We start from the raw sequence: 20,955 nt of genomic DNA, 5'->3' as shown, positions 1-20,955 counted from the left end.
TACCGTCATTGACAAGTCAAACAGTTCCAATTCATTCCACACTCAGTCATTCCAGACTGTTTCTGTTGGTTTGACAGGGTGTTCAGTCACTACAGATGTCAGGGGGAGTGGCACTCAGCAGTCAGCACCGATTTTTTTCTTCTTCTATAAGAAGAACATCTCCTTTAAAACACAACTTCAGTTGTTCCTCCCAGACACTAGTTCTGTTTTCTATTTTCATGTTGTGTAATGTTCTGTCTTTCTTACAAAGTTCCTGCCTGAATACGTCACAACTTACAAAAGAGCTTTTTATAAATAAAATAAAATAAACTATACAGTACAGTAAACAGAATATTGGTGACGGTCAGTGTAGTGTTACTAAAGATGCATTTCACAAACGATTGAAGTAAATTGTGTGAACACACATGTATAGTATGAGAACTTGAATATCCAAAAATCCTCAACAGAAGGAATGTGCTAGTACTACATACTGTACTCGGTGTACTGTAAACCTCATTGCAATTATAACAATAACCCTTATTCAAGTTTCACCTTATCAATCTGATATGCCATACTTCAAAGAATTCAAATCAAATCAGTGAATCACAAACAAATCCCTGGTATACTATGCCTGTAACTAAAGAATGGAGTGACATTTAGTTTTTGAGACAATAATATTGACTGCTGCGCTAAAATACAGTTCAGTTGCATGCCGGATGCCGCTTGGGAACGTGTGGCCATTCAGAGTGGGCCGGTTCTGGGGAAGCACTCATCTGAATGACTTCACTCCCGACAATGCACGTTCTTGGGTCCTCAGCAATACACCTACCAAGTGTAAAGTTAATCAAATGAGTAATTCTGGAGATATGCAAATGTCAGTCAGTCAGTCAGTCAGTCAGTCAGAAAGAAAGAAAGAAAGACTTGGAATTTATAGATAATCATAATAAAAGAAAGTTATTATATAAATATGTGTTAAAATTCTCTGCAATACCTAAGAAAGTATATTTTAATACAGTAGAATAATGTCTACAACAGGAGTAGACGTGACAAATGACCGTTGTTGCTGCACACAGGGCTTTATAGTAAATGCAAGAGTGAGAGAGCATTTCTGTCACACAGCAATAAAGAGAACATTAAAGTAAGGAGGACATTAACTGATGTTAAATATGTTTTGAAACCATAACGTCTGTACATCACTACAAATTTACAGAAATTTGCTTTGCTAATCGCATGGGAGGCATAAATATGCAAAAAAAAATGAAAAAGACAATTAAAACCTAAAGGGCCTGTGTCTTGCCTACTTAGGTCATTGTTCATTGCAGCATTTAAAACCTCGCAGTTTATTTTAGTTCCCTTGTTTTCTCCCCTTTCCTGTCCTAATATTTGACCAAATCAATCTAGATTAAAAAAATAGAGCTTTCTTTCTTATCCGTTAGGAACTAATGTGTCTTGCTCATGGACACACATGACCATTCATTAAGGCAATAATATATGAGTGCTCTACAGTACCATGAGATTTGATCACTGCTGTGATGAGGTAATGGTCTCACATATAGGAGAGGACAGGTGGCTGGCAGGCAGAAGAGGCAGACAGAGTGAAAAGCTGTCACACGACAAACACAGATACTGATGGACTCTGCGGGTCATTCACTGAAATGTTGTACGCTAAAGTAAAGATGACATTCACTCATTCGTTCTGTGCAAGTTACTGACATTACTATTTCACATGCCTAAAACTAATATGCAACTAGAAAAAGTGCTCCTCGGAGCACAGGTCTCCGCCAGGTCAGTTACGTTATTCTGGCCTCCTGGTGGCGCTATAATAGGCCAATGTGAAAAGGGTGCCATTTATTCTTAGGTCTTTCACGGCAATCAGACACTGCATTCATGATTTGAGGCATTTTGTTCCAAAAATGTGTTTTGCTAAATTAGACCTGCTGGTGGCGCTATAACAGGCCAATGTGAAAAGGGTGGCATTTCTTCCTCGGCCTAGTGGGAATGTGCGTGTGAAAATTCACGGAAATCGCAAGCTGCGTGCATAGTTTGAGGCTTTTTGTTCAAAACGGACCAATCCTGCAAACTTTGGAAGCCAACCATAGGCAATGTGGATGGAATATGGGAAATCAGACAGATTTGTGTTGATCACATGACTATAGAGATACTGTGTACCGATTTGCATGACGTTTGGATAAAATCTGTAGGAGTAAAAAAATAGGTTTTGCACAAATCGGCCTCCTGGTGGCGCTATAACAGGCCCATGTGAAAATTGGGGCAGAGGTTCTGAATTGGCATCCAGGGAGTGTGTGTGCACAGTTTCGGAGCGACCGGGCCAACGGTGCCGGAGATTAGCTGCTAACACACAGACAGGACACACGGACGGACGGACGGACAGGGGGCAAAACATACTCTCTCGCCATGCCTTTCGGCCTGGCGGAGACAATAATCATCCTGTTTGCTACTGAGAATCAATGCAACACAGAGGGCAGGGATGATGAGTTGTTCAACACAAGACAGGTGAGTAGGGAAAGGCAGGCAGGAACAGCAGTCCACACAGACAACCAAACGCAAATACAAAACAATCAAAGGTCCAAAACATAAATCTGTTCCATTAAACCAAACTGAAATCTATACTACAGTATTCTATACTAGCTAATTGATCATTATCACGACACAAACTCAAATTATCTTGATGACAGAAATAGAACATAAAGCATCTCAGTGTCCATTCATAAAGTCCATGAGAGTGTCATGACAACATCCACACAGCATGTATATAACAAGGCGATAAAGCAACATGTTTTATTTGAAACGAGGTCAAAGTAAGAAGAGTTTTTTGGTGGATTATGTGTTGTATTGACAAAACTTTGGAAATTAAGATGCAAAATGTCACTAGGTCAAGTTCATATAATTCCCTGTAATATATAATATTTTATCAGATATTGACTGGCTGTAACCGTGTCCAGTCACTGAGGATCTTTGGTGGACTGGAGGAGAGGGCCAAAAACCAAAATATTAGTGACATTAGTATTATGGCGTAGAGACAAACACAATTTGTTTCTTCCCTACTGTTCTCCTTAACAATTATCACATGTGGTGTATTTGCTGTAACACTTCACATTCAGTTTTCCATCATCGTAACATGTATGACATAACATAGGACATTTTGAACATCGTCAGAGGTGGAACTTATTACATTATGCCACACGTAGCTGTGTGTGTGTGTGTGTGTGTGTGTGTGTGTGTGTGTGTGTGTGTGTGTGTGTGTGTGTGTGTGTGTGTGTGTGTGTGTGTGTGTGGGGTACATGCGTGTGTAACCTACCAAATCTCTAGTGTAACAAAGAATGTTTCACAACATAAGGTAGGAGTAGTATTGTATGACGTTTTTGATGACAGGATATGACATTTTCATTTTCTTTAAAACATGGTGAACATAATAACTTTATGACAGTGCATTTCACAACTTTTTGCGTATAGCAGCAGCACACAACACATAAGCAATTATGTGAAGCTCAATGGATAGTAATGTCAAACTAACTATTCATTACACTTTGGTTCGGTTGAGTGTAATTAGTGGGGCTTTTAGACAAGCCATCTATGGTATGATTTTTATTCATTTTTGTGATGACATATGTATGTACACTTTTGATTTTCAAAAGCTGCTCTGATCTGAGGAGGTAGTTGGACTGAGTATGCTAAGGATGCACCCCAGACCTCTACATTTCGAGGTTACAAACTGGGCAGCACCACTACACTTGGGAACTACATTACATATATCAGGCTTACCGCAGGCATGCAAACAGCCAGAGGTGAAAAAGGTGACATGTTTTTTTTTCGGGTCATGTGTCACACAATTGCCCTATTTGGATTCAAAACGGCTATTGTAGCTGAAAAGCTACAAGTTTGCATGTATGCTAGAGTATTTGGGGAAAGGCCAGGGGCCTATTTCACGAAAGCAGAATTAGGGGTTAAGCCTGGATTTAACACCTATCCTGGCTTAATTTAGCCAGGATTAGCGATGAATCGGTTTCATGAAAGCTGAATTATCTTGCCAGATTAGTTTAGCCAGAGCACCCTGGATAAGTTTATCCATGACTCGATTTCACGAAAGAAAATTTACGCAATCCTACCTTAGTTACCATGGAAATTTAGCTGTGAAGTTAGCCTGGTAGGGACCAGGCTAACAGCCAAGTTTAAAAAACAGGCAGTGAAAAAAATCCAAACAGAATAGTGGCCGTCGGACCATTAGCCCGCCTCCTCGTCCATTCACGCGGCGGGCACACAGCTAATCACCACCGTATCCATTCAGCAGAGCGACCCTCGCCTATATAATGATGCAAATGTATGCCTTTGTCTTCATGGGGTACCAGGAGGGGTGGGGGTCTGGGCCATCACCTGTACTCACCTGGCATAAAAGGGGCTCTGAGAGCAGCTTGACCTTTCATTACTAAACTACAACATGAAGAGACCACCGCTGAAGAATTGATTGATTATACTTGCATATTGTTTTTATTAACGTTTTTCAGTTTTGTAGTCAGTGTGAGTAGTGTTGTTGTTAACTTGTTTCCCCCGAGATTTTTCCCCCGAGTACCCCCCCCCCTTTGTAGGGGGGGGGGGGGATCTCGCCTGCCCTAAATGTAATTCCTGGGAACGCCACTGTTCCATGAGCTGCTGCAGTGCTGCTGTTCAGCCACAGAGAAGAACGCCGCTCTGGTTTTGGGCTCCATGATTGGTTAAGTTCAAGGATTCTGCTTCCATCGTCTTTTATAGGAATACGTGAAGCCCTGCTTTACAATCCTGGCTCGACAAGGTCTAGCTCGACAAAGTCGCTCCTTTTCAGCCTGGCTTGGTGTTCATGGAACGGAATAAACCAGGCTGTACGGACCAGACTTTGTCAAACCTGGATTTGACTTAAATCCAGGCTTATTTAATTCTCCTTTCGTGTAATAGGCCCCTGTTCCATTTGCCATGTGTTGCCATCTTGACCGATCGAAATGAATCAGTGAGGGAAGGAGGTGTACTGTAAGCAGGCCAATAATCTAGTCGTACTGTATACAGCACAGAAGAAATGAATGAATTAAAGTGTATGAATATACTTTTAATAGTGCAGTCATAACAGTGTATGTTTTCATTCAAATATACATCACATTCATATACATCTCCAAATAAGTTAAATATGAAAATTGAATGCACAGTGTTTGTTACTGTATCTGAAGAAAATAGACGTCCTGCTGTCCTGTACACTTGTCCTGTAATACTTGACTGTGACCACAAAGGGGAGATAAAGTTCCACACAGTAAAATCTCCAAAGGACAATGACACCCAGTCAGCCAAACTGGCAAATCAAAAGCCGATACTGGTACAGTATATAGCAGTTCAGTAGTGTCCTTGTGCAAGCCCTGGAGCGCCATTACAGGAAAACAGTGCCCTTGATTCTGCCAGAGCACCTAGGAATCCTCTTCCATTTTGACCATTTGGCATTTCTACCCACCTCACATAAAAAAGTCTTATGCAGGCCGAGCAAGGTCTCATAATCCTGGGTTCAAAGTGGCTTCTGAGTTGGGTCAGAGATTTGCAGCATTAACTAGCAAACTGTTCCCTTGGATATGGTAAACAATTGTATACAGTATGTTGCCAGGTCAGTAGCTCCGATCATGGCTCACAGAGTTGAGGTCAGTAACGACTGTGCTCGTCTGTTGCCGTGACAATGACGTCCATCCAGATCCTCATGGCTTCGGCACTGGGAGCCACGAGGAAGAAGAGGCGTTCGTACGTCTTCACACAGAATGTCAGACTGGGCCTTGGAGACTGGGAGGAAAGAAACACCAAGTAAAAGGTTTTGCAAATTTCAAATCACATTAAAAGTAGGGATGGTCCATATTGAGATTTTGGCCGATATCCGATTGTTAAACTTATTTGGTCTTGGTTCTTCAACATTGTAGCAGCAATAACATTAACAAAGAAGTAATTGTTTGATTGATTGATCGAATACTTTATTAAAAATGCACACAGTACGGGTACAGTCATACACTTGAGCTAAAAGGATAACCCCAAAAAGTCATTTTATTATAAAGTATTATAAAGAATAGCAGTACTGTGTAATGTGCAGTTTATGTGTGTAGATGCTTCTACATGCAGGATGCCTCTACACACAGGCAGATGGGGGGGGGGGGGGTAGCATTTCCAAAGTGTATTATTGTTCTTGTTCCTGGTCTGCTCTTAAAAAAAAATACGAATCAGATTTTCCGGGTGAAGTACGGTAGCTATTTCACAGCCTATTGCCAGTGGCCTTGTGGTTGTGAAGCCACTTGTCAAATGGGAGCATCTAAAACTGTGATTGGGGCAGTTAGGGTCTTTGATAAGCCTGCAAGTTCGTTTTTCAACAGGTGCCATACACCTGTTATACTGTAATTGTGATGTTGGGTGCGGCTGCAGATAAAAAAAATTAAGAATAACACAGCTTTGTTATGACCTGCTTTATTAAGCCTACTAAACACTACACTCTGTTCCCAAGAGCCGGATTTTAAACGAGTTGCGATATACAAGTGCGGTATCTCAGATATGATCGCAATATGCTTTTGCGATTATTCTCTTCTAAACATAACATGGATATGTAGAGTTGTCACTTTCAGAGAATAAAATTATTCCACATCACAGACACATTTTGCTGTAGGTAGGTTAAAACAAGCAATTTCTCGCTCATGTGAACACGGCCAACTGGGTTCATATGGATGTCTGACCAAGTCGGAGGTGCCTAGAGGATTCCTCTAGGAATCCGGAACCCCTAGTCTCCACGGTGGTGGGCAAGAACCTTACCACTGCGCCATACTGGCTAGGTCCACCCATATATGGCATTGTTTTTACAGCTATCCAATGCTGATAATACATTTTAAAGCAATTATTATTGTCCGTTACCTATATGATGACCGACATATTGTGCATCCTTAAGCAAAATATAAGAGCAAAGACCAAAATCCCTACATAAATACTCAAAAGGGGAAAATGGAAATCCTGCTGGTCAGATTGCTGACCAGCAGGATCAGGGGTTATGACCCTATACAAATCCTGTCTAAATAAAGCATGAACATCTTTTCATGCAGTCTCACTTATAACTGCTCACTTATAAGAGAGACCATCTCTTTCACTTTGAAATAATTTCAACATGAGTTTGATAATAACAGAAAAGAAAACCTTCTGCAAGGGCAGAGGAGGTTTATAATGATCATAATTACCTAAGCTGACACATCGTTATTTGTTCCCATTTACTCACCGTCGTGGCTGTACGTAGATGGTCATAGTACACTTCCTCTATTGCCTGGAAGTATATCACCCCCTTCAGTTTCCTCTCATCACAGTCTGCAGCATGAGAACAGAGAGAGTACAGTATGTGGTAAATATAGACTGACTACAAAATTGTGATTTGCAATGGCTTCATTCATCTTGAGTGACTGAACTACACAAGAAGACTTCATTTGATTTTAGTCGATCACAACGTATTGTGCGCTTGTAGATCTGCTATTTTCGTGAAACTGGAGCGCAACTAATACATTCGGGCTTCTCTGACCTGTGTAGTACGCTAGTCGCCGGTGGTCCATGTCAAACAGGAACCATCTCCTCCTCCAGGTCTTCACCCTGCCCCCTCGTTTGGTCAGAAAGCCGGCACAGCGCCGTGGGGTCATGCGCAGACCCATGCACCCAGCCACCCCATGACCCAGCGACTCCACATGAGTCCGGAGGTCAAAGTTTGGAGAGAGGAAGAGGGGGAGGCTGTGCTGCTGAACACACACACACACACACACACACAAGATGAGTGTCCACTCCGTTCCATGTGTGCTTTAAGCCTGATTTATACTTAGTTGCATACTTGTGAGCTTGTATATCAGCTGTTTTTGGTGAGCGATACCCGTATAACTCAGGCTTTAGTCAACGCCATGTTGCTCTAATCAGATGGATGGATAGAAAAAAATAATGGCTATTAAATCTACAAGCGTAGTAACTAGCCTCTGTCTGACTTGCGGCTGATACTTGGTACTGTAGTTGGTCACCTCTGGGGTGGTGGGGACTGAAGTGGGGTTTGGTTGCTCCTGTGGGTCAGGGCCTGTCCTCGGTGGTGTCTCTGGCTGTAATGGCTCTGTCCTGGGAGAGCTGAGCTCTCTCTGCCGTCTCTCCTCCACCAACAAACGCCGCCGCTCTTCCTGCACACGCACACACACACACTATTGAATGAGGATGAGATATTTTTACATACCCCCTCAAGGTTTGCATCCAGGAACAGGAAAAAATGTGCGTCCATACAGAGATCTGTTAACACATCCACCGCCAGAGGTTAATCTCATAATGTACTCACCAGTGCCAAGGTGTTTTTGTTGTTTTTTTGTTTTTTTCATGTCGCCATAGATCTTGTTAAAATCCTTAAGATTGAGCCGTGAACGGTCTGTTTACATCCGCGAGATCTCCCTGTATCTCCCAGTGAAGACCGCGTGTCAAACGGACTTCCATGACTGTAGTTAGAGCGGATTACGTTAAACAGTGAAATGCGAGGAGAAAAAACTACAGGAAGAGAATTGAGTTTCAGTTTCGTCTGTAGAATGGGAGCGGGCGTGATCGTCGAAACCGGATCCCAAATAATTCTATTTCCTGTCATCAAACCGGAAACGGAAGTGGATCAAAAAAATTCCGAAAGTGCACCCGGACCGCGCATGCGCGAAAAGACCGCAGCCCGTAGGACTACGGGCTCGGCGCTTAACCGTTGGATTTAACGGCCCGTAGAACTACGGGCCCGGCGGTAAAGGTGTTAATGACTATATTCACATGGCTGCCATTTTATGCTTACTTCATTTGTAGACAGAATCTTGTTTTGTAGAGGCCATCTTAAAAACCCATTATTTCACACAAGTTGATTAATTCAGTTGATTTATTTACCATTTTCCTAAAACCAAAAAAAAGAGACTAAATTGTTGTAAAGCTGACTTGAAAAACAACCTTAACACAAATCTAATCGTGAAGGACCTGGCAGTGAACTAAGTGAACTAACTAACACAAAGCTTCATCCACAGAGCCAAATCACAAGCATATGGCTGAACATTTGCCGTCTTGATTTGTGGCCCATAATGAATACATGCATTAGAAGGCGTTCAGCCATCTGCTTGCTGGCTGTTTACTTGGTCCGGTCATGTGTGAGTTGCGTGGGTGTCCGTCAGCGGCCAGACAGCCATAACTAATGCGGTGTGTCGGTGGCGATTAGGAATGTCTGTCAGTGTTGCTGCAGGTGACTCACCCTCTCTCTGAGCAGCCTCTCTCTCTCCGCCTTGGCCTCCCTCAGCCTCTTCTCTATCTCCACCAGGTCCAGCAGTCCCAGACACGGGCTGCGGGGAGGGGAGAAGGAAGAGGAGGAGGGGGAGAAAAGAGGAAGGTGCAACAACAGTGCAGCTATTATAATAATTCCAGCATGAGATATCGTGGCATCCACAGCTGACTATCGCCAAAAGTATTGCTAGCATGACAATAAAATATATTGTACAATATTCTTTAAAGCGATGTTGAGCTTGGCCTACCTAGTCATGATTTAAGTCCAAACATTATTGATCATATTTATCTGTTGTGTCTGTGCTCTGTGAGAGTGGAAGCAGAAGCAATGATTCCATTCACTCTTCACACTAATCACACTAATAGAATATAAACAATTACAAACAAAACAGATTCTGCTAATATGCAAAAGAATTGTCTTGCTACTTATTTTTCGATAGAGAACTGCCATCAAAAGTAATATAACCATTTAATTTCCCCAAAATTCAGTTTTTTAAATAATTTGTTTTAATTAATGGCGTGCCTCTGCAGGAAGTGTGTGTGTGTGTGTGTGTGTGTGTGTGTGTGTGTGTGTGTGTGTGTGTGTGTGTCCGGAGCAAATTTTGCAAACCGCTGGACATATCAGCCCTAGATTTCTTGTGCACACTGCCAGTAAGCCAGAAGTACCTCCACTAATTTCTTTTCCTGTTTTATACTTTAAAAAATATTGAACTTAAATTTTATAATGGACGTCAAGGGGCTCGGCCCAAATTTGTAATCATATACCGTACGACATAAGATGACTGACGCCATAGGCTGGTCACTTGAACGTGTGTTTGTAAAAATGTCATATGCACATATTTTCAGGCTTTGCGACTGAAAATCTAGTAGCGCTGATGATCAGAGCACTGCGTCATGTGAAGCTTGGCCAATTAAATGAAATTGGTAGGTTTAAACACGGTGTTAGTTCTTTAAACACAGTGAAAATAATCAAGTGAAGAAAAAAGGAATGTCCGCACACAATAAACTGCTCTCTCGTCTTTTTTATTTTAACCACAAGTGAACGTTTCCCCCATGCAGGGCTTCATCAACGCAAAACATTGTTCACTTGTGACATCACAGACCGGACATATGAAGTCCAAGTACCACACTGGAGCCATGCCGTGCATGTGGATCCTGAGATACAAATGATTCGATTTTTCAATCAACTTTATATCGCTTTTAGAAACCATTCACATCCCCAAAGACTCTCCAGCGTTTAAAGTAGAATGTATCAGTAACATTCCCTTTCCTTTGAAAATTGCATCCATCAAAAGAACTACACAACTGACCTGGCAGTGCGAGAGCTGCTGGCGCTGTTGCACGGCGTGAGGAGCCCGCTGCCATTGCTATGCCCAGGTCGGTGCCCATTGCTGTGTCCATTGCTCAGTCTGTGGGACGTGAGGGGGGAGGCAAAGGCCTCTGGGCTCTGGCTGTCTGGCTCTGTCCTCACCAGCCCTGCATGAGAAAGAGGACAGCGAAACACACAAGGACAATACGCATTAAAGTGCAAATTGTGTTACATAAGGTGGCACGAGGTAAGCAAAGCAATGAGACACTAGGATGGGAGAATTTGTAGGGAGGAATCACACAAGGGGTAGTAGAGCATCTGCAATCTACATACTCATTACATAAAATCGTCAATCTAGAATTATAGTCTAGGTAATAAAGATGATTTTTGGCAATAGCACGCATATGGAAAGTAAACTGACTGACTGACTGACTGACTGACTGACTCACTCACACACACACGACTTGACAGATCTAACTACCCTGATATTCTGGTTCAATGTGTTTGAGAAACAGATGTCATAGAAGGAGTTTGAGTCACAGCAGTCAACCCAATATACAGAAACTCTACTCGCTCATCCGGTCTATACAGGTAAGTCTTGCTTATAGCACAGCAATAACGTGAGTCATGACACACCTTCGACTCCAACGAAAAGGGAGGGAGCTGAACAAACAGACGGACAAAATGGTAAGAATGGAAAGAGAAAGGCCCATTGTTGCAGGTCCCAGTGCTCCTGGTTTAATAACTTAACTCAAAAAAGCAACTAATAATTGAAGGCCAATTGCAGCTCACCTTGTACTGAAAGCGGCCTATCAGTGAGTTTGTTGTGGCGGTGTGAGCTCCGTCTTCGGGGTAAACTTGCAGATTCTTTGCATGGTTCCTGGCATAATGGTAGCAGATTGTTGTGAAACATGAGCATAAATTAATGCAGTGATGTCAAATCTCATACAAATATGCAGTATCTGTGGAGATGCAAAGCATACCTGAGGTGAACTGTGAATGGTCGGCGGAGAAAGTGACATCATGCAGGGGGCGGAACCTGTGATGTTTGACCAATCGGTGAGTGGCTTCTTTCCTTTTAAAATCTGATAGAAGAGTGACCAAAGTCAGACTCAGCTTTAAAAACTCTGCTGTAAAACAACAACAAAAACAGTTTTAAACTGTCATGAATCGGGCTAAAAATGAAAAACACCAATGGACTGTTTGACATGCTACAAAGCTGGGGTCAATGTTTAGCTGTAACAAATACTCAGCGAGAAGCAAAGACGACAGCAACAGACATATCCTATATGACTAAGAATGGAATCTTGTCTCCACTTCCAAGCTTCGCCCTAATGAGTTAAAGAATTATCGTTCTTTCACTATCTTTGCTTCCTTCCCTCCCTCCCTGACTCACGAACACATGAGCAATTCAGTCAGCACATGTGCCATTATTTAACTCTCGTCTGTCTCTCTATTACATGCCAGCACTGGCCTCTACGAAGGAGTATTCAGCATAGCTTCCCTCCGATACAGCAGGTTCTCACGATAATCATCCAGCACCAGTACGCTACAGTCACACTGTAGTCACACAGAGCCGGTTGTACAGTCAGACCCACTGCCTGCCCTCTCTCCTCCTCTAAGCTGCCACTCCCTTCTGCCCTCCCTCCAGCTCTGTATGTTATCATTCCCTAATCTAGAACCGCTCAGTGAAATCCTGACAACACAAACTACAGAGGCCCATAAATTGATTCGGTTTTGAGCTTACCGTTGCTTTTTTGCTGTTGCATGGATTTAAAACTTCTTCCCAGCTTCTATCCCTCTCTGCCATACACAAGCAGACAGTCACCCTTCGTCCCTCATATCTCTTACTCCTCCCTCTCTCCCTCCCTCTAGCTTGAGGTTCTCTCTCTCTCTCTCTCTCTCTCTCTCTCTCTCTCTCTCTCTCTCTTTCCCTCTCTCTCTCTCTGCTCCTTCCCTGTCCCCGTCTCCTCCCCTTGTTTTAACTGGTGCTGTCATAATTCTTATCAAAGGCATACCATTGGTTGCACCACAAACCCCCACCACAGTTCAATTAGCATCTTATAACCACACACTTTGGACCACTAAACATAAAATAAATTAGGTTACAGATGGTGACATAAAAGCTAAATTTATCAAATGACAAACAATAAAACTGATTCTGATTCAGATTCTGATGAGGCTATGGAAAATATTGAACAAATAAACCAATAAATTAGTGAATAGTTTGCTGAATAAATGGAATTGACAGAAATTTCAACAGACAGCCGATTGGTGACAGAGACATGGCAAAGAGGGAATAGAGTTAAATACAAAAGAAGATGTTTAGCATGCTGAAGCTCAGTAAAACTTCTTTTATGCCTACCTTTTGAGTTGTATGGAGCAAGTCTCTCTTCTCTTTCCTCAATGCGTTTAGCTCCCTCTCCTTCTCTCTCTCCATTTCTTTTAGCTGCCGCTCCAACTGCTGGACTCGTTCCTGAAAATCAGGGAAATTATTCCCTCGGCACACAATGCCATGTATTCTATTCAAAAGATGCATTACCACAGCAGACATTTTAGCTGTTAGGGCCAAGGTTATGTAATATAGCCTATAATGATGTGCTGTAATATTAGGTAAACAAGACTTTCCTGCACACAATATCACACGACAGTGATGAGTGAATAGATGCAGTGCGTCATTGCAACTCAGTCCGTTTGGGGAGGAACAATGCAAATCAAACAACCATTTACAAGTTAAAGTGAGGCATGAGAGGGATATATGAGAGCAAGGCTAAATGTTGTGCCGTCTTTGGGACACAGCAAATGTGTCATAGATAGAAAGAGACAGAGAGAGGTATAGAAATGAACTGTCAACTCCAGTGAGGTTTCAGTGCAGCTGAGTAAACTCTCCCTGAACTCCTCCTACGATCCCATCTCTTCAGTGCTCATTCTCTCTGCAGTCTTCCTCGCTTCTCAAACCATAAGAGACACAATCTGGAATCCATTTCATTCCGTGTGTATTCGCGTTAATAGTTTATGATTATGGATTTTGATGGAAATGCAGCCCTTGCTATCATTACCGTCTACAAAATATGACACGTGTGAAAAAAAATCTTCACTGCCACACAATAGACTCTTTTGTAAATCTTTTGGTCAGGTGTCATAGAATATCACTGCAGGGATAAAAAGCTCAGTCATTTACTTTGAGGGACTTTAAGCCAATAACCGTCTAATTATTTCTTCTTTTTTTTCCTCTTCAATTTAGTCGCCAATTAATTCCTCACCACATCTTTCTGTGTTGCCACTGCTGTAACCTACTGGCTCACGTGCCACTGAGGAACCCCCACCGGGAGGAGCTAACGCCTCCATCCTACGCCTCCTGCTCAACATTCCCTGTCCTGCTCAACATTCCCCACTGACAGGTGCTGCCCCAGCCTGAGCCAATAGGACCATGTGCAGTGACAAAGATCACTCTCTCTCCCCGCCCGGCCTCCCTCCCCCGAACACGGGCCAATTAAGTTTGTATACAGACGCTTGGGAAAGCCTGAAGCACCACGGTGGATTCAAACCCCTAGACTCCGCGGTGGTGGCGGGCAGGTACTTTAACCCTGCGCTACCTGAGTGCCCTTCTAATCCTAATCTAATAATCTAACCAGTTATAGAAAACCAACAATGTGCACCAGAACACAATAAGCATTTCTCAATCTTTGAACATGGTCACCCTGCAGTAAAGCCCTCTTCAAATCACCACGTCAGTCACCCTGTGAAAACTCCTCTCCCACTTGCCTTTCTTTCAGTTCTTAGTTGATGGACGAGCCCTGAACTTTGCTAGTAATTCCTGTTTCAAACCAGTCATTCTCCATCGTTCCTCGTCTCTCCGTCTTCCTCACCTGTAACCAATCCCACCCCACCTTCCTGTTCTTCTCTTTCATCATTCCCCTTTATGTGGTTCTCAGGGCTGCCTCTAATGTCATTAACAACGACAGGGTGAGTGCGAGGAGAGAAGAGTTCACGCTCATGTCAGTGTTTGTTTGGTGGTGGTGGTGGAGGGGGGGGGGGAATGTGAGGGACGGTCCCTCAAACACGCACTGACGGCTGTGGAAACAAAGAGCGGCGTGTGCGCACGTGCATGCGTGTATGTTTGCATGAATTAATAATGCTTAAATACTGACAACATATCAAGTGGAGGCACATCATTCTACTAGAATGAAAATACTTTGTTTTACAGTGAGAGTAAAAGAAAAAGAAAGAGACAGAGACAGAAAGAGACAGAAAGAGAGATAAAGAGAACATTTGTGTGATTGTGTGTGTGTGTGTGTGTGTGTGTGTGTGTGTGCGTGTGCGCAAAGCCCTATTTCACACTAATACACTCAATGGACTGAGCAGCAGTTAATCCCGTGCTGGGTGCTGGCCAACCACAGTAAACAGTGACTAACAGCACATGACAACGTAGATAAGCTTGTAAAACAAGTCTGGAGCAGCTGTGAAATTCTCTGAGTTTTAACTGCTTACCTGTGCGGTGCCGATAGCATGCTGCTGACTTGAGATCTCCCGCTCCAGCTCTCTCTCGCCCACTCGCTCTTTCCTCACTTCCATCCCTCGGTCCTCCTTCTCCTCATTCTGCTCCTCTCCTTCGTCTATGCCGCTCTCTTGCTCCAAGACACGGAACTCCCAGTCCTCAAAAGCCCGACCTGCAGCCTCCATCTTCTCTTTCTCCTGCACAAATTAGACTGATTAGTCTTAACGCTTGAAGATTGGAAGATCTTCTTGGCAAACAATGATTCAGTTTTGGACGAGCCAAAAGTTAAAAGTAGGGGAAGCTTCTGGGAAGTGTTAGCTTTTTTGTCATATGCTTTGAAAAGTAGGATTTTTTTGGTGCCATTACTGTTTATAAGAAAATAATGTATCACTGGTAAAAGCAAGGTAATTCTAATGGACTTTAAGTAAAGAGTACAACTTTGATTATTGATGGATGCTAATCCATAGAGGTTTAGAAGTTCATTTTCATTCCAATAATCAAACGATGCTTATCTCCATCACTGAAGTTCACATCGGAAGTATAAACAAAGACTATACAATAACACTGGAAGCCCAGAAGTGACAAAAGATAAGACAAAGATTTTTTTTTTTTACATGAAAACAGAGTGAGAAATTATTATTATTAAAACAGTAGCTTAACAACAGCCAGCATGGAGCATATTTGCTCTCTCTCTCTTTCACTTGTTTTCATCTACATAATACAGTATGCCCTTTGCCCTGTAATGCACAAACCTGTTTTGGTCAAATACCCTTAGAAAGTACATGTGTGACTTCACAGAGCATGGAACAACAAACAGCCCCTGGGTGGAATGGAACCATTCATTAAATGCAACCCATAAAACGAGTTCCATGTCTCTGTCATCATTATGTTCTGAGAGACACCAGGTACAATAAGCAGTCTGTTTACTGTATGTGTCCTTAGCTCAGACACATCAGGTAAAACAGGTAGTGAGCAAATCACTAAAAGACACACAGGTACAGTGTGAGAGCGTGTTACAGACGATATACTGTACATATATAGTATATATAGTATACTGCAGCACTGTCAATATAGTATATCATGACACACATCACCATGTCCTTAAGGCAGTTCACAGAGTAGCAGATGTGGCTCTGTATTTCATTTCATTTAATTTCTGTGAAGCTGCCAACAACACAACTAAAATGATAAATGATCTGTAATTTGAGATGTTCATTTTCTTCCTCAGTACCAGCTTGGCAATGACTAAAATAATTAACCACCTGACAGTACTGTATATTATAGTAGCATATAATGAGTGATATCAGTAAGTATAAAGTAGTTTAAAATGTGTAATACCAGTTGCTACATGGTACTGTAGTCTATATACAGTAGTGAAGCTAGGAGCTATACAGTCATTTGTATGTGGCTGTTGTGAGATCAGGCCATCACCTGCTGTAGCTGCAGTGCCAGCTGCCCTCTCTGGCTCTCCGGCTGACTGGGGATCAGTGACTCCTTCTCCTCAAAGCACCTCCTCAACTCCTCCACTCTGCTCCTCTCCTTTTCCAGGCTCTCTCGTTCCTAAAGTCGCAGTCAATTTTCGCAGTTAGTTTGACTCCCTAAAAGATTTTAATCGCTGCACTTTATATTGTATATACTGTATGTCATCGTGTTTTAATGCTGTTGCTGATTACATTTCATGTTCGGTTTTATGTGAAGGACCGTCACTTTTCTTTCATAAATGTTAAATTGTATTATTATTATTATTATAGAGGTGATGGGGATCATGAGGTTGTCCAGATGATATTTAAACAACAAGGCTAATAAAAACATCCCACCACAAAAGAAACATTAAAGGACATAATCAAGGTATAAAGGAAACCCCCTTGGATAACTGAAGTAGCTAAAGGAGTTTAGTTCATTGAAGGCACCAATTGTAATGTGTTGGACGCTAAGTTAGCCTTTCGTCTAACTAATGGCTGCTGATCAAGAGACTAGCCTCTGCTATAGAGAGAGATTATGGCTCCATGGCATCACATTTCTATGGAATATTCGGTCTCTGGTGTCACCGATATACAATAGTACAAGACTGCAATATGACATAATTGGATAATTGGACATGTCTAAATACTGCTTATTATAATGATGTGTTGTTCGTCTCAGCCAGTTATTCCTCAGAAAAGACATGGTTGACCTCTGTGTGACTAACTCAAAAGGGTTAAATACAATTGTGTATATCATGCACACAAAATGTTGGTGTGCAATGCATGCCAAGTCATTTCCCATGTCATGTGTGGCAACTATGACCCAATGTAAAGTCCACACCAATGCAACTCCCTGCAACATGCAACCATTATCCCCAATGGCAGTTACGACTACAGTAGTTGCATTGGTGCGGTCTGGCCTTCAAACACGACAGGCAGACAATACCTGATGCGAGCGTGTCTCTTACTTTGTGTCTGTCGGTGTGTCTGTGCTTCTCAAGATGTCTGGCCTCGTTCTGCAGCGCCTGTAGTTGCTGTGTGTGTCTGTGCAGCTGTTTCCTCTCCGTCTGCAGCTCCCCTTGGAGCAGGGCGATCTCCAGCTGCAGCTGAGAGGACAGTAGACAACACAGAGGTGAATCATAGTGAATGGTGCCTGAGAAACAGATGACTATGCTCTTTCACTGCGAGTATGTTGGCATCTTGAAATGGCATACGGCGGCAAAGTGAAGCAAAACCCCCGAAGGCCAGCAAGCACGTTCCTGTAGACATCATGACAAATTATTGTTCCAGAGCCGTCATCGGTGACACAGAGTTTCATTCATCAACTCACCCAGTGGTGTGTTCTAGTTTTTTTTTGAAGGTATACTATGATTATTCCCTGCCTCCCACACGCACGGCATGCGCGCGTCTATAATTAATTAAATGTAAAAAATTTGTGGCCCACAAAAATATTGCATGTGAAAATTTTCCGCGCGCTTCGCGCGCGTGTGTGTCTCGCTCTGTAATGTCTGTCTTGCTCTCGTTCTGTCTGTCTGTTTTAAGTGCTCATGTGGCCTAAGTTGCTTCTTTTGGGCTTGTTTTCATAGAACTGGTTGCTTATTTCTCTCGCAAAATCTGGCAACACTTTTGGGGCGAGCGTTCCAGAATAGTTTTTTTTTACTCTCTCTCGCTTTGCTGCCTGAGCCAGCACAGTGCACGACTGCACGTTAACGCCAGTTAGCGTCGTCAGTTAGCGTATCAGAGCGTATCAGCGTCTCAGATTTTGAAGGTGTACGGTGGCGACGAAAAAAAATCTCAAGGTGTACGCCGTACACAGCATCTGACGGTAGAACCCACCACTGAACTCACCTCAATCTTTACTTCCTCCTTCTGTTGATTGATCTCTGTGATTCGCTGTTGGAGCATGGAGGGTGATGGCAAGACCCTTGTTGACCCCACGACTAGATGTTTGGTACGGGACTGTTTGAGTGGATAAAAAAAATAGAAATAAACAATAGCTGATTATTGAAGGGGGAATGGAGAGTGTTGCAAAACATTTGGCATCCCTGTTGTATGCGTTTCTTGCCCTGAGGCGTACTGCACAGCAGCTAACATGCACTGGCACGACATGCTAATGTCATGGCGTTTCACATGACAGCGCTGACTGCATTAGCGTCATAAAAAGCATCACCTGAATGCAGTCATCCACTTACCTTCACACTCTCTGTGCTGCTGCTCTCCGTGTCGGACTCTGCCCCCGATGAGATCGGACTCTGTCCTCCAGCCACTTGTGTGATCCACGGTGGCCTCAGCCCTTGTTCCCATTGGCTCCTGGGGCTGTCCATAGTGTGCCGGGGCATTTCTGAGGTCAGGAGGGGGGGGGGGGGGGGGGGATACTTAACCCATTAAACCGGGAACGCATCTGTGTAACCACTTAAACCATTATTTTATACTTTGGCTTTTCAAAAATAGCAGATATACAAGGCCATAGCGCTGCACCGAGTGAGCTTGTAGATCTGCTATTTTTGAAAAATAGTGAACATTTTAGCAAATCTTTGAATATACATATTTTTAAAGCAAATTTTTGCTTCACTGGGGGGTCCCTGGAACAAAATATTTCCAGATGGGGGGGGGGGGGGGGGGCAAATACATATAATTTTCTAGGTCCTTGACATGAAAAAGTCTGAGCGCCACTGACACAGCAACGTACGTTTTTCAGAAAACTGTTAGGATTTAGAAGACAATTTTGTAGAATTGCAACCTCAGGCCTTCATGGGTTAATGAGAGGTACAGTTTAGGGGGGCCTCTGCTGGCATGACTTGACTAAATATTGTGGTAATCTAATCCAGTGGCTGGTTGGAGGCGTGCAAGGGATCAGGTGACAGATCACAGAGGGGATATCACAGCTAGAGTAATAACAAGCCCTACAGCACCAACCACTGAAATCCCTCCAGGATCACAGAAACTGGGCTGATAATGATGATGATAGAAAAAAACACCTTGAGAGGAAAATGGGAAGTAATGGTTGAAGAAAGGGGAGAACGCAGCATGTGGGAGGTGGTTTGGGGTTGTTTTTCAATACTGTAGCATGGAAATGCTGTTCTCTCTCTTCACATTGCCTTTTAAGTGCATCATACTGAGACCGTGAATAAACACCACAAGACTGATCAACGCAATACTACTACAGCATAACTTTGCCCACAAATGTGCATTAATGCAGTAAAAATAAGGGGTAACGCACTTTGAAGGACTCTTCATGGTGTAATCCTATATCTGCCTCGCTTAAGTGGGTTTAGCCAGAGCAAATATCCTTAAACAGTTCTCACATTGCTGTAACATCAAAGTGTGTTACAGTACATGTTGTTGTGGGTATATTTCAAGCTATAGGCCTTTATCGTCACACTGTACAGTATATACTATTTTTACACACACACACAAGACTATTTCCCCACGGTGTGTGTGTGTGTGTGTGTGTGTGTGTGTGTGTGTGTGTGTGTGTGTGTGTGTGTGTGTGTGTGTGTGTGTGTGTGTGTGACACACACACACACACACACACACACACACACACATACGTGGGAAAATAGTCTTGATTCCTATTGTCGAACCCCTTCCCACCCTCTCCTCAGGCTCTCTATCTTTATTATTTTCCTTTTTTCCTCTATCCAGACCTCAGACCTTATTAGGCTACAGGCCATGGAAAGAAGGGGGTGGCAGAGGAGGAGAAGGAGCATCAAGATAAATATACAACCCACACATACTGTATTTGAGTGAGGGGTTCCAACCACCAGCTGGCACACTGACACAGAGGCAGGGGGGGGGGGGCAGAGTTCACAATAAGTGTTAATTAAACCCTGAGAGGGTACAAAATGACACTTTACACTCTCAGAGTGACATTAAAATTAAGTATTTTGCAGTGTGGAGGACTTCAGCTTTACTAGTCCCCGAAGGGGAATTGTTTTGGCAGAGTTAGTGCAACATAAAAAACAGACCAAGTAACAGACTGAGCAGGACTGCATCAATGAACAAGCAAATAATAAAACAATACAATGACAACCAAGACCCCACTGTCATCTACCTACACTACAGTATTGTATGATTACAACAAAAATAAATAGATTGAAAAAAAAAAAAAAACATATCAAGAGAGACGGAGGCCCCTTTTATTTTCCACCAGGGGTTCCGCCTAATTTTGAACCAGTTCAGAGTGTTTCCACTGAAAATTGGTTCTGAACCCTAAAAGTTGGTTCGGAACTGGAACCAAAAAATACTTGTTTTTTCTTGGCCTGAACTGGGAACCAAAGTGGGCGTGTCACTATTCTATAGGTTGGAAGTTGCAGATGCGATATAAACAATGGCAAAAGCAAGCAAAAAATTATCATTCAAAAAAGAAAAGAAAAGGGAAACTGTCATTGACAATTGAATTT

The 20,955-nt window shown here is 42.8% G+C and overlaps 1 protein-coding gene across 2 annotated transcripts; it reads right to left on the bottom strand.

Annotated features, from left to right (window-relative positions):
- Positions 1–5,053: 5,053 nt before the first annotated feature.
- Positions 5,054–18,891, bottom strand: phldb3 (pleckstrin homology-like domain, family B, member 3; the record flags this gene model as incomplete). Of its 2 annotated transcripts, none has more annotated exons than XM_080427538.1 (14): positions 5,054–5,784; positions 7,247–7,332; positions 7,541–7,751; positions 8,022–8,171; positions 9,254–9,341; positions 10,593–10,758; positions 11,384–11,471; positions 11,575–11,676; positions 12,957–13,067; positions 15,083–15,286; positions 16,521–16,649; positions 17,521–17,658; positions 18,401–18,511; positions 18,745–18,891. In XM_080427538.1, 14 exons carry the CDS (start codon positions 18,889–18,891, stop codon positions 5,650–5,652), a joined length of 1,866 nt encoding a protein of 621 aa, XP_080283664.1. In that variant the 3' UTR covers positions 5,054–5,649. The 2 variants fall into 2 exon arrangements, with proteins under 2 accessions (XP_080283664.1, XP_080283665.1); XM_080427539.1 differs by having other exon boundaries at positions 7,541–7,748.
- Positions 18,892–20,955: the final 2,064 nt, after the last annotated feature.

Source organism: Gymnoscopelus braueri (genome assembly GCF_963280865.1).
Source record: "Gymnoscopelus braueri genome assembly, chromosome: 4".
Taxonomy (NCBI): Eukaryota; Metazoa; Chordata; class Actinopteri; order Myctophiformes; family Myctophidae; genus Gymnoscopelus; species Gymnoscopelus braueri.
The sequence above is the reverse complement of the archived record's forward strand: the minus strand, read 5'-3'. Positions and strand labels throughout refer to the sequence as shown.